The sequence below is a fragment of the Monodelphis domestica genome, chromosome 4 (genome assembly GCF_027887165.1).
Source record: "Monodelphis domestica isolate mMonDom1 chromosome 4, mMonDom1.pri, whole genome shotgun sequence".
Lineage (NCBI taxonomy): Eukaryota > Metazoa > Chordata > Mammalia > Didelphimorphia > Didelphidae > Monodelphis > Monodelphis domestica.
In genome coordinates, this window is record NC_077230.1 from 6,088,026 (window position 1) to 6,102,848 (window position 14,823).

At 38.4% G+C, this 14,823-nt stretch overlaps 1 protein-coding gene across 5 annotated transcripts in view; it reads left to right on the forward strand.

The window, feature by feature from the left end:
* Positions 1 to 14,823, forward strand: part of NCAM2 (neural cell adhesion molecule 2) — a 259,192-nt gene that overhangs the window by 186,352 nt on the left and 58,017 nt on the right. For all 5 annotated transcript variants that reach the window (XM_056825986.1, XM_056825982.1, XM_056825983.1 and 2 more), the window contains one exon: positions 513 to 634. In XM_056825986.1, the coding sequence (XP_056681964.1) occupies positions 513 to 634 (122 nt within the window). The remainder of the gene's footprint in view (positions 1 to 512; positions 635 to 14,823) is intronic.

Genomic DNA, 14,823 nt, shown 5'->3' on the forward strand with positions numbered 1-14,823 from the left:
TAAATCTGAAATCACTCCATAAAGGTGCTCTAAACCGGCTTATGGTCACGGGCTCTTAGGTCTAGAGTGGGAAGGAGCCTGGCTTGCCCAAGAACACAGAGGAGGAAGGTTTGCACCATCTCTCACCACGTGATCGTTCCACATAGAATTGGATGTGCAGTTGTGGAAGGATTCTTGCTGATCTTGATAGTTTACATTTGCGGCGCATTTCCCAGTTTTCAAAGGTTTTTCGTCTCAACGTGAGAGCAGCAGGGCAAATGCTCGTCGTCCTCTTTTCCTAATGAAAAACCGGAAGGAAGCTCAGAAAGGCCAGAAGATTGGGGCCAGGTCACATGGTCCTGCTACTGGTCAGCCAATTCCTGGTCCATCCCTCTTGCCCCTCTACCATATTCTCACTTTCTCCTAACAAAAGATAGCAAAACTTCTGGGAATTATTCAAAGCATTATCAAAAGAAACTAATATTAGTTGTCACTAAGATTACCGTCTCAGACGTGCTGTATTTTATGTTTAGGTGAACCAAGTCCTCCATCAATCCATGGCCAGCCTAGCAATGGAAAGAGTTTTAAACTTAGCATAATGAAGCAAGATGACGGAGGGGCTCCCATTTTGGAATATATTGTGAAATACCGAAGTGTAAGTACTCAATTCATTATGTTCAGCATCTTTTTGTAAATTATATTTAAATTCATTAAATCAATGCCATTTAAATTTTAAACATTGAGAGTTTCAGAAACAAAATATTAATTCAAATGTACATTTTTTGCTAAAATTGATTATCTAGTTTTTGAGAAACGTGAACATCTTTCTCAACAATGTCTAAGAGCAGGTTATGGAAATGATTATGGAGCTTTATATGCTGGGAGTTTTATCATTTCTGCACAAAAAGAAGTAGCAGCAATGTTGAGAAGTGGATAAGTAGAGGTACTCCATCTATACTACCAATTAGACATTTATTTTGGCTTCATGGACTCCTCCTTTAAAACAAAGACGACCACTGGAGCGTTTAAGCCAATGATTTATTTCTACTTTATTATAAATAACTTTAAGCAAATCATCTTTGAACTGACATCAGCTACACTTGAATGGATAATTGGATGAAGTTTGGAGGGCAAGAAAAGAAAGAGCACAAGTTTATAACTGAAGGACCAGAGTCATGAATTTTTGACAGCAGAGGGCAAGATAAAAGCGTTGGATGTCCCAGAGGCAGGGGAGATTTTTTTAAGGGGGGTGCAATGAACTTGGACTGTTTTCCTGTTTTTCAATGTTCTGGAAACTTCCTTAGTGCCAGTAAAACTCATCCCCAACCCTAAATTTGTTACCAAACTGAGAAGTATCAGTTTAGGGCCTTCTCTGGCCATTGGAACTAGATATCCAATCCTACTATCCTATTCCTACTTCCTTTTGTCACCTATTGCTAAACTCACAAAGGTTCATTTCTAATGTTTGTTTACAAGGAAAGACAGAAAACTATCTAATCAGAGACTCGATGATCGTCCAACTTCTAAACCATGGCAGAGGGCTAAAGTTCCTTTTGCCTAGCTTGATTTCTATTTCTCTCTACACCACGAGCCCCAGGGACAAGCTTCAGTTATCTTCAGTCAACCCAGACAGTGTGCTAAACTCTAGTCATACAAAGACAAAAGGGAAATAATTCATTATAAATATATTATAATATAATGTAAGCATATTCCAACGGGAAAAACAACTAGTACTAAATCATGTAATCCCTGAATCCACATAAACTTCTTGGATTTTGAGCTGAGCTTGGGCTCCGTGTGGCTTCAGCTTCTTGGGGTACAGCCGGGGTCTTTATATCTTTTTACACCCACTTAAAAGAGCAGTCAATCAAGGGCATTCCATGGTAGAATGGAAATGGAAAGGTGTAAGCTTCAGGATCCTAGGAATTGCTTACTGTCAAGATCGTTCTGTGATAAATGCATTCCTCTGTGATTGGTCCTATTAGAATTTCCTGTATTGGCTAGTTTGTTTCTTTCATCTCAGTTTCCCCCAAACTCACAATACACAGGATTATCTACCTCCTCTGTCAATGTCCCTTCTTCTACTTCCTCAGATTTATCATCAAATCCGAATCCCGATACAAGGCAGTTGTCTGAACAGCCAAAAATAAATAAATAAAAGGAAAACCCAATACATTATGCTGTGATAAATCTGAGAAAGAATAAAGAAGACAGCGTAAACAATATTCTTAGCAAAAATAGAGGGGTTGTAATAATTCAAAAAAACTCAGTCCTTTCTCTCCCAGCTTCTGGAGCTATTGTTTTGAACAACAGTGACTATTTGGCAAAAATGTCCACACCTAAAAGTGCTAGATCTGGACTTAGAAATGGTGGGTTTAAATTTTGAGAGAGGTATCTTTGTGGGATCCAAGGGGGTTCCTAGCCAGAGACTAAGACTTTATTACCAGTAATTTTATAAGAAAAAAAGACCAAAGAGGACCTGGATGGAAACTTCTAGTTTTTGTCTTAAATTTGGCACCTAGACCTTAACTTTCCCAAAAGCTTAGACTATAAACATAACTGTATAATCAGGATAAAAACAAAAAAATTAGGGAATGCATCTCAATATTCATTTAGTCAACAAGCATCTTCTTCCATCATCTTGGATTCTATGTCTGCTTCTAGGAAACACTTTCCTTCAGTAATCCTGAGTGAGTCCTAGACCACCGTTCACAGATTGTCCAGCTTGGCCTACTTGCACGTGAAAGACGTGTCCATGAATCAGGACCTTCGAGTTTTCTACTATCCTCTCAATTGTTAACAGCATCATTGACCTTTCCACTTTGTCTCTAGGACAGGTTCACAGGGATTTTTCTTCCAGTGGATCTACTTCCCTAGTTCCAAGATATTCAATAACCTTTGAGTGGTTCTTTAGATAATGCTGCTTTGTTAGAGATAAAATTTAGTGTTGTTTAGTAGGATCTAACAAGCCCTAATTTCACATAGTGAAAGCTTTGTGACATTAACCTTATTATCCTAAAGGCTACTGGAAGAACATCAACGCTAACATGTATTCTTTCTACTTTGTTAAGTCTTGCAGATGAGACATTTTATAGGTTTAGAGTAAGAACTGTTAAAAAGACCCTGGAGGATTGACCATAAACACGAGTCTTTTTCTATCGTGTGATATTATCCAAAAGAAAGTTCCCTATAGAGAAAAACAATAATTTAAAAGTTTCTTTACAACTACTAGAATATTTTTTCATGTAAAAGTCTCGATCCAACTTGAGAATATGCAGACAATTCCTGAAACATAAAGCCCTCAGCTTTAAGCATTTGTATGAAATCCATCAGAGAATATTCAAAGAGTTCTCCTAAACGAGGTACAGTACCTAATGCCACCTTATTTTTCAGACTTGTCCCCTATTACTTATAAACATAAATACATCATTTTAAGATCACTGTGTTTTTATGGCCTTTTGTCATTGTCTTCATGGGCACAATGGAACAGAAGTTTTAGTTATTAACACAATAGAGACTATCTCAAGCCCTTTTAATATTTTCTTTATCCATAGGACAGGCTCATGAGCTACCCCGTGGGAAACTCTCCCACTCAGAAAGGAGCCTAAACTCGTCCTTTCAGCCTTCCCGCCCCTCTGTAGCCACCATTAACATTTGAAGTGGCCTTCCCTTGGAACACCTCTTGGCATTTTCCCTCCATTGGTAGACTGCTTAATGGCTTAGCAATTGTTCAGGGATATACTGGATCAGAACTCAGTGTGAATCAGATACTCAAGCTTTCCTCCTGGCGTGAGAAATCCCATTGCTTTGAGCGAAAGACCAAGGGACAACTATTTCTCAGCATCAGTCAATAAAACACAACAAGTCATGAAAGCATTCGACTTAGCCCTTACTAAGATTACACAAGGGCTTTCCAAAATGGTTCAGTGTTTTATGATGCAAAGAAATCAAGAATTGGAAACTCAGAAAATGATGGCGGGATTTATATAGAAAGTGCGCTCAGCCCCGAAAGGCTCTGTCCTAGCTAGCTCGCTTGTGGGATGCACTTCGTGTCAATTCCTAGGACAAAAGGGAAAACGTTCAACTTCAGTCTGTTGGTCCAAAGTTGCCTGAAAAGATGTAGAGCTGACATAGACGAAGTGAGTTTCAATTTATACAGTGAGTTTTGACATATCATTGAGAGTCAGACAAGTCACCATATAAATCGTTTGTATGCTAGAAGCCCATGTTTATGGCATCCTCCCCTTTGTCCGTGAGTGTTGGGAGAGGCCCCTATTCTTCTAGATCCAATGTCTTCTTTTTCTCCAGTCCTCTCGTGGAATTTGTGTACACTTTCCATAGATTCTTCTTTTACGGAGCTGATGACATCTTGGATCTAATCAAGAGGATCTGGCAAATTCACGAGGCTTCCTTCCCACAGGCATAGAGACTTCCCAAAGCATCGAGGTCCTTTTGACAATCCAGATTCTCTCCATTTAAATTCTCCGGATTGTTTTTACCAGGAGGGCGCTCTACCTTCCAGACAAATTCAGAGCTCAGAGCTGTAAAATCCGTACACAAATCCAGAGAGAAATGAGCCTCCTAATAATGCAAATGCAGCACGCTCTAGATAGCTGTCCTTAAATCCGTAGTATTTTACAAAATTAGTTCCTAGAACCACAAAGCAATAAACTACAAACAGAACTAATAGAATCCCATTGAGGAAATACAAATCAAAATGTATTGCTCGTCAAATGACATTAATCCAGTCAAATGCGTCTCCAAATCTTCTATCAGTTTGGGTCATTTATACAAATTACCTTCAGAAATCAATATAGAGCAGTTACACCTTTTGCTCTCATAGCTACAAAGATGTAGTGTCAGGAGTTACCATTCAGAGCACAGTTCAACGATGCTTGAGTAATATTTTTCCAATTAACTAATCAAATCCAATTTGTGATTCTAATTCCTTTCCCACATCTACAAGAATATTTTTTAACCTGTGAAATACAGCTTAGAAATCATGAGAAATCTCAAAACTAACTCCAGCTTCCTGAAGAAGAAACAAGTAATTGTCTAAGTGGAGCTCGCAGTCACATAGGCTCGTTAATCCTTCTAGGCAGCGAGGTGTTAAAGTGGACATCGTGCCAAGCCTGAAGTCAGGAAGACTCGTCTTTCTGAGTTCAAATCTGCTCCAGATACTTACTAATTGTAGGATTCTGTTTGCCTCAGTTTCCTCTTCTGTATAATGAGCTGGAGTGTGAAATGTCAAACCACTCAAGTATCTTTGCCAAGAAAACCCCAAATGCAGTTACAAAGAGTCAAACCTGACTGAAAACAACAACCACAATCTTCCTGTTCTCTTCTTTTCTCAATGATTAATAAAATTTCCTGCAATATTAGGCTTTTATTTTGGGCCCATCCTGGAAATTCTGATGTTTGGGAAAGATGCAGACTTGGTATGGGCCCCATTTGTTTGAAAAATCACTTGTTCAACATTCCTTCTGTTCGGGAATCTAAATTTGAGATACATTTACATTTTTCTACTTTAAAGAATATCTTTATATACCTCTTATTGCTATTTAATTGAATTCAAAGTCTGTCCTGTTTAAATGTAAGTGATCTCTTAATTCATTTCTTTAATTCTCCCTCTCTCTTATTAATCTCCACTGAGCCTGGCAAATCACAGAAGTGGACTTTTTTCTACTGAATCAGTATCATAATTTCTTTACATCATTCAGTTTCTTGCTTATATTCCTGATCAGAATCGAGTCTGTAAGGTTTACAGATAGTTTCTCATTTTGCCATTTTGCCACTTCCAATAACAAGGAAAGAGATCTCAGGTTGAATTTGCAAAGGAGAAATTCAGGAAAATTTGAAGCTGAACACTTTGCAACCTCACATTGGCAAATCCTAACATACTTGCTGGCTATCTTTCTTTTCCTTGCAATTGGTGCCTCTGCTTGCCATCTTCTCATTCTTCTAAACCAGGCGTCCCCAAACTACAGCCCACAGGTCACTTGTGGCCCCCAAAGCCATGTATCCTTCCCCCACCGCACTTCCGGAAGGGGCCCCTCTTTCCTTGGTGCTCAATGAGAGGAGCTGTACGTGGTATCATTCACATACAGCACTACTTCCGGTGACGTCATCCTTCGTGTGGCATCTTGTTCTGAGAGTAGCTGAAGGAGAACGAGGCGCCACACAAAGGATTATGTGGCTGCACAATGGAAGACGTCAGCAGGGTGAGTGGCGATCTGGTGAAAGGGATTCCGCACTGTGTAGACTGCTGCCTGGTATAGTGGTAGTGGTGATGGGCCTGTGCAAGGTGGGACAGGCCCATCCCAGCCAGCGCTTCAGCTTCCTCTATCCCAGACAGCAGAATACAGATTTGTTCATAGTTTTTTTATAGTCCGGCCCTCCAGCGGTCTGAAGGACGGTGAACTGGCCCCCTGTGTAAAAAGAATCTAAGCCCTCTACACTATGACTTCCAACCTCATTATTCGACTGAAATTGTTCTGTCAATGATTTCCTTTTTTTTTTTAATAAAAAAAACGTATTTTTGCAAATATTTTATTATTACTCCTTGCTCCACTTGCTCCACAAGGTTCAAAAAATATAACTCCCATAGCATGCAGAGTTCAGAGAAACAAATTCCCACATTGGCCTTATGCAAAACTGTATGTCTCAATCTGAGACTTATTGCCTCTCCGATAGGAGGTGCCTCTGGACTTAATGTCCCCTTTTATGTCTAAGTCACATGCGCATTTGGAGTTTGTCATAAGCTATGTGAGATGTTGGTCTAAACGGCATTTCTGCCACACCATTTCCCAGTTTTCCTAGAAATTTTTGCCAAGCAGTTCTTACCCCAGAGTGTGGAGCCTTTGGGCTTTTAAACTTCTGGGACAAAATGTCCAGCTGCTCTCTTTGTAGGCTCTGTACCTGTTCTTTTCCACTGATCGACTTTTCCATGTTTTAATCATTTTACTAATTACTGTTTTGTATTGTCGTTTGGGATCTGACACTGATAATCCCCCTTCCCAACCTCTTCATTGTTACTCTTGGGATTTGTGACTTTTTTATCCCGTGTGATTTTTTTAGATCTTTAAAATAAGTCTTTGGCAGTTTAATTGCTATGGCATTGAGCGTAGGTCGTTCTGTCGTTTTTACTTTCTTGCCATGGCCTAACCATAAGCAATTAATATTTCTCCAATTATTTAGGTCTGCAAAGTGTATTTCATAATTGGATTCCTCTATTTCCCAAGCGCATCTTGGTGGAGACCCTCCCAAGAACATTTTATCATCTGTAGTTATTGTGAAAGGACTTTCTCTTTCTGGATTTTCCTGACGGGTTTTGTTGGTGTCACACAGGAATGCTGATGACTTATATGGATTTATTCCATATCTCACACTTTGCTGAAGTTGTTGTTTCAATTAATTGTGGTTGAGTGCTTCAGAGTTTTCTAAATGAATCGTATCTGCAAAAAGTAACAGTTTCATTTCTTCTTTGCCTCTATTTACTTATTCAGTTTCTTTTTCTGGCCTTATTCCTATAGTTCGTATTTCCAGCGTGTTAAATAGTAGGGGTGATGCTGGTCATCTTTGCTTCATAGTGATCTTATTGGAAAGGCCTATAATGGTTTCCATTACAGATACTGTTCGGCCTCATGATTCATCATATTAAAGGTTCTTTTTTAACTCCATTTTTAGGTTACTTAATAGAAGCAGGTGCCGGAATTTGGCAAAAGCCTTTCCTATATTGACTAATATAATCATGCTATTTATTATTTATATTTTAACATATTTATATTTATAATATTCATTATGTTGAACTAGTTCTGTATTCCTGATCAAAATCTAACTTGGTCAGAGAGTAGAAACTTTCCAGTATTTTGTATTTTACATGATCTTTAAAAACTTTTGCATTGCTGGTAGGGATATTGATCAATAGTTTTCATTCTCTATCTTGTCTCTCTTTAGTTTAGGTATGAAGGCCATATTTGTATTATAGAAGGACATTGGAAAGATGCCTTCTTGTTTTTATTTTTACACACAGTAACACAGTTTTTCAAATATTGGAATTTGTTCTTCAAATGATCGAATTCATTTGTACATCCTTTTGGTCCTGGAGTTTATTCTTAGGGAGTTTCTTTATGGCTTATTCAATTCTTTTTTTTTTTATACTTGGTTATTTAAACAGCGTATTTCTTCTTTTGTCGATTTAAGTATTTATATATCTGTGAGTATTCATCCATTTCTTCTAAGCTATTGATTTTGTTAGCATATAGTTAGGTACAATATTTCTGTTCAATTATTATAATTTTCAATAATCTTCAATTATTATAATTTCTTTTTCATTTTTGATGTGAACAGTTTGTTTTTAATTAGATTAGTTAATTTCATTTAATTAATTTGATTTTATTTTTTTAGGTCTTAATTCTTTTTTTTTAATTTGGTCAATTTCAAACATTATTCCTTGGTTACAAAAATCATTTTCTATTCCTTCCTCCCCTTCCCCCACCCCTCCCATAACTGATGCACAGTTCCCCTGGGTATTACATGTGTCTTTGATCTGAACCCATTTCCATGTTGTTGGTATTTGCACTAGGATGTTCCTTTAGGGTCTACATCCCCAACCATATTCCCCTCAACCCATGTCATTAAGCAGTTGTTTTTCTTTGGTGTTTTTACTCCCACAGTTTTTCCTCTGGATGTGGATAGTGTTTTGTTCTCCTATAATCCTCCAGGTTCTTCAGGATCAATGCATTGCCACTAATGGAGAAGTCCATTACTAATTAATTTGATTTTTAAATGGCTCCCAGTTTTATTTTAGCACCTACTTCCCAAAGTTATTGTGAGAATACAAAGAGAAAACATTTATAAAGCACTTTGCAAACCTAAAAGCACTATATAAATGCTAATTATTATTTATAAATTCAGTGTTTTCTTATTATTGTTTTCAGTGTCATTAATTTCTTTAACATTCAGAATTTCTACTTTGTAGCTTAGTTGGATGGTTTGTATTTGTGATTCCTTTTTTTTTTAAAGCTTTTATGCCCAACTCATTGCTCTCTTTTATTCATAAAAGCATTTCAAAACATAAATTTTATATCAGGAATTATTTTAGCAACATCTTCTATATAGTTTTTCTTTGATTAAGTTTTCTTTTGTTTCTATAATTTCTTCTTTGACATCCCCCAGTCCTTTAGAGTTATGTTATTTAGTCCAGAATTATATTTAAATTTTCTTTTCAAGGGACTATTATTTAATATAATTTTTATTGTGTTATGATCTATAAGTTATATTTTAGCATTTCTGCTTTTCTACATCTTTGGAGAAGTTTTTTACCCAAATACATATTTTGATTAAGGAGTCACATAAAAGTATATAAATTCTTCTCTTTTCTCATTTAGTAATCATCAGAGATATGTCATCTCCCATTTTTCTAAAATTTGATCCAGGTGTTTAATTTTTCTTCTTTATCTTTGGTTAGATTTGTCTAGATCTGAAATGGGTTGAAGTCTACTGCTATTGATTTACTGTTTATTTCTCTAATTTTATCTTTAAGTTTTTAGATATGATATTTGTCCTCATATTAAATATTAATATTATTGATCATCTTGGGTGCCTTTAAGTTCAATGATTTCTGAACTCTCAGATAGAACAGCCCCTTCTCAAGCCTCATCCTTTGGGTCCACTCTGCAGCACCTACAGCACACTGTTGAGCACCTCTTTCTCGTGAATATTTTCTCCAGGCTTGCTTTTCACATCTCTCCTCCTCTTTCGTAGTTCTCCTTCTACTGTCTGATGATTCTTCTCAGGCTCTTCTGAGAAAGTAGCTTTTGAAGATGTCAGTCTTCTGGACAAGACAGAAAAAGAAGTTTAATAGAAACAACTAAGCTCACGTCTCTCATCCTATATCTCGTATATAGGATTTCGATGAGGATGGGAGCCACATGGCTTCCAGAAGGAGCAGAAAAATGGATGTTTACATGAATAAAAAGAATAGAAATACAACTATAAAAGGTGCCAGCTGATGCCTTTTGTATGCAAGGGACTGAAAGAAAATGAAGAAACAGAGTCAAGGGGCAGAAGAGCAGGAAGAAATATAGCCCAACTCCCAGTGTCCCTGGGACCCTGTTTGTCTCCGTTTCCTCAGTTAGTTGTAAAATGAGAATAATAATATCTGCCTTATAGAGTTGTTAGAAAGATCAAATGAAATTATATTTGTAAAAGCACTTTGCAGTGCTAGGCACAAAGTAGATATTCTATAAATGCTTATCCCTTCTCCCCACCAGGCTAGAATCCTAGAAAGGAAGCACCAGGGCAGGAAGAGGTTCCAAGGGATCCTACACTAGTGCAGGATGCAGGAGCAGGTGCTCTCTAGTAGCTCTGGCACTCAGAACCCAGGTCTGGGAAGGCAGAGGAGGGCACATGTGCCTAAGGTTGGCAGAAAGGAATGGTCATGGGGGGAGGGGAGGTGTGTACTGAGCAAGGAACAAATTCAGAAGCAAAAAACAACTGTATGGCATAGGAGCAGAGCAGGAGTTTAGCTTCCATTCCCTATAGGCCTGTGATGGTGAATCTCTGGCATGCATGCCAAAGATGGCACACAGAGACCTCTCTGCAGGAACACACACACTGCTTCTTGCCACTTAGTTACTAGTAAAGCAGAGGGACTTGGGTAGAGCTGTTCCCCTCCCCTCTCCCTCTTCTGAGTGGAGCACTCGGGCTGCTCCCCTCCCTTTCTTCCTCCCCTGTCTGAGGTAAGGTGGGGTGGAGGGTGGGGCATAGGGCACAGTCTGTTCCCCATCACTGCTATAGACTAATGCTGCAATGAAATAACCAGAGAAGGAATCCTCAGTCCAAAAGAGAGCCCATGGTTCAATGGTGCTCAACCTGTAGAGCCTCCCAGCACACTGATTATGCCAAGTCCAGTGGCTTAATGAGGCCCAAATTTGGGTCAGGAACTTGCAGGGTTCACAGCACCAAAGGAGGGAGCAGACATTGCTCTGAGACATATCCTTTTGGGAGCCCCGAAAGCTTGAGAGTTCCCGTCAGCTGTCCCTGAGATCCTGGAGGAATACAAAGCAGAAGGACCCAAAGAATGGGAGCTCACCCCAAAGACTCAGAGCCTAGACAACAGAATCCAGAAATACTACTAGAAAATGAGCAAACAAAAGAATCTCACCATAAAAGGCCATTTTGGGGACAGAGAAGCTCAAGACATTAACCACAAAGAGAATGATTTCAAAACACCTAGAAGCAAAAGCTCAAAGAAAATGTAACTTGGACGCATTGGACAGCCCCGATTCCTGAAAGAAATTAAGAAATAATTATAAAAGAGCTGAAGATGACAAAAAACACAAAAGAGGAAAGATGGGGGGAAACGAAATTTTTAGAAAGATGGAAAAAAAATGAATGGTTTGGAATAAGAAGTACAAAAACTTTTACCCAATGCAATGACACCCTTAAAATTAGAATTGACCAAATAGAAGCTCATGATCCATGAGGCAAGAAATAGTCCAAGACCAAAAGACCAGCAAGCTGGAAGAAATAAAATGGTTGGTGTATCAGAGCAAAACCAACTGCCTTAGAAAACAGAGAAGAGATCACTTAATAATGACCAGACCGTGACCCAAAAGACACCACCAAACATCTCAGGTCGCTTAGAGCCAGGGAGCAGCATAGAAACAGAAGTTTAAAAACAGACACACACACAATCACCCCCTAAAAGGATCTCCAAAATAGAAACTCCCAGGAATATTTCAGCCAAAATCCAGAGCTTCCAAGTCAAAGAAAAACTATTGCGATCAGCCAGAAAGCAGTAATTCAGTGTCAAGGAGCCCCAGCCAAGAGCTCACAAGATTTCACTGTACGACAGAAGATGACAGACCTCAGTTTACACATTGACCCGTAAAAGTTAATGTGAACCCACTGGGGGGGAGGGGGAAGAATGAGCCTGTAATGATGTAAGATGTCCAAGTGTTTGTGCTGAGAGATCAGAGTTCAGCAGACAACCTGTAAAGCAAATAGGCATCAAAAGATAGATGCGAACGAGCCAGGACAAACGACTTCCCTTCTCATGGGGGGGACGAGCCATGTTCATCACTCGTGTGGTGGTTACCGGCACTAAGGATCATCGATAGAGTCCAATGAGAGGGCCAGGAGCAAAAGGGGGATGGAAAGGAAAGAGAAAAGGAATATCCTGGGAAGAAGGAAAAGCGGAGAAGTCATCTCACATGATTGAGGTCTACACGTAGAAGTTCATACACAGAGAGGGACTAAGGGACGATTATTGACTGAAATTCACTGACCTGACCAAAGGGTGAGGCGACAAGTGTGCGCACAGACGTGGGTACACGGATACAAACTCCACAGGAAAACAGAAGAGAAAAAATATTAAGAGAATGGAGGAGAATAAGAGGGATTGTTAACTACGGGAAAGATGGTTCCAGTAGGAAACAAACTTAAACAGGGGATGGGAAACCGAGAGAAAGAAAAGTTCCAAATAGTTCCAAAACTTAGACATAGAAGATGACATAAACAATGGAGCAGAGACACAAACCCCTCTCTATGGATAGAGGAAGAGGTCATAAACAAATGAAGTTGATAGTTAAAACAAGGAGCTTAAATGGGCAATTTGGTTACATAAAATTTAAGTTTTTACACAAATAAAACCAATGTAGCCAAAATTAGACAAGAAGCAGGAAACTTAAAAGTAAAAAAAAGCTTTATAGTAAATTTCTCAAATAAAGGCTTCATTTCTATGATATATAGGGAACAGATTGAAAACTTATAAAGTAAGAACCATTTCTCCAACTGATCATAAGATATGGATAGACAATTTTCAGAGCAAGAAATCCAGGCTATCAATAGTAGTACTTTAAAATGTCCTAAATCACTAATAATTAAGAGAAATGCAAATTAAAGCCTCTGAGATACCACCTCATCAGATCAGTAAATTTGAGAACAAAAGAAAATAAATTCAGGAGGGGCTGCAAGGAAATAGGTACATCCGTGCACTTTGGGAAGATCTGGGAACTGGTTTGAAAGCCTTTCTAGAAAGCAATTTAGAAATATTCCCCCCAAACTATTATAACATCTGGTGACCCAGCATTATTGTTACTAGAATGAATACTAAGGCCATATTCCAAGAGATTTCCAAAGAAATTAACGAAAGGGGAAAGGATTCATATGTACAAAAAATACTTGTAGTACCTCCTTTTGTGAACTGGGACCTGAGGATTTGTTGACCAATTGAGTATTGGCTGAACAAGTCATGTTATATGAATGTGATGAATAGTCTTATGCTAGAAGAAATGATGAAGAGAATGAATTCAAAGAAACACGGAAGACTTAAATGAACTGATACAAAGTGAAGGTAGCAGACCCAGGAAAACATACAATTCTTAAAAATGTTTATTTTTTAAAGAAATCTTCCATTGTTATACGAGTCATGTTGTCTGCCTCTCCTCTTCCCTGCCCCCTCCCAGAGCTGACAAGCAATTCCACTGGATTATACATGTATTATCACTCAATACCTAGAATAATAAAACCCAAACCCCAAATCATATACCTGTATAAACACATGATAAATCACATGTTTTTCTTCTCCATTTCCACTCCCACAGTTCTGTCTCTCAATGCGGACGGTATTCTTTCTCATAAACCTCTTGGGATTGTCCTGGATCTTTGCATGGCATCATCCCATAATGTTTCACTTGTTGAGTAGGATGTTCTCCTGGTTCTGCTCATTTCACCGCACATCAGTTCAATAGAGGTCTTTCCAGTTTTTATAGAAATCAACCAATTTCATCATTCTTTATAGCATAACAGTATTCCATTACCATCATATAATATTTTTTAGATAATAACAGTATTATAGAGACAAACAACTTGGAAAGATTTAAGAATTCTGATCAACACAGTGACCGGCAATAATTCCAAAGGACTCACAATGAAACATTTTACCCTCATCCAAATAGAGAACTGATGTGCAATGCAGATTGAAGCCTACATTTTTGTTTTTGTACATGATCAATGCTAGAATTTGTTTTGGTTAACTATGTCATTTGTGGGTGTTTTATTTTTCTTGCTTTCTTCATTGAGGGTCGAGAAGCAGGGGGAGAAAATTCAGACCTGAAAATAAAATAAAATTGAATTTAAAAGGGAAAAAAAGGCTAATCAGGAAGGAAAAGACTCAGGCTCAAAGAACTGTGTTAGCAGCCAGAGTCAGATAAAAGGAAATTTTCTGCTGCTGGTTTCTTATTTGGAGTTGGTAATGCCTAATTCATCAAAGCAGTGTGACAAGCCATGTTGTTCTTTCTTCTCAACCAACCCGAATGGGATCTGGGTGGCCTGGGAGGGAGGGAGGCCAAAGAGAAAGAACACTTCTCCAATATTCTTCAGCAGAAGGCTACCATTGTGATCCCTTCTCTGATCTTCAGCATCCCTATTTTAATTCTTTCCTTGACGTCTACAAATTAGCCCAAGTATCCTTATCTTAAAAAAAAAAAATTCTCACTAGATTCTACCATCTCTCCTGGCTACCATCGTAGATTTCTCTTACTTTTCTTAGAAAAATTCCTTGAAAAAACCATCTTTAATTAGTGCTTCTACTTACTTTATTCTCACTTTGCTAAACACCCTGCTATGTGGCTTCTGTCTTTGTCACTGAGCTGAAATTGTTCCCTCCAATGATCTCTTCATTGCCAAATACCTGAACTGCCTTTTTAGCATTATCTACATTATGAAAAAGTCTCTTACTGGTGTCCATTTCTTTTTTGCTGCCCTCTGTGGTGTGCGAGGAATAAGCAAAAAAAAAAGGCAAAAGCTAGGCTTTGTACAAGCACTTTATCCTTGGAG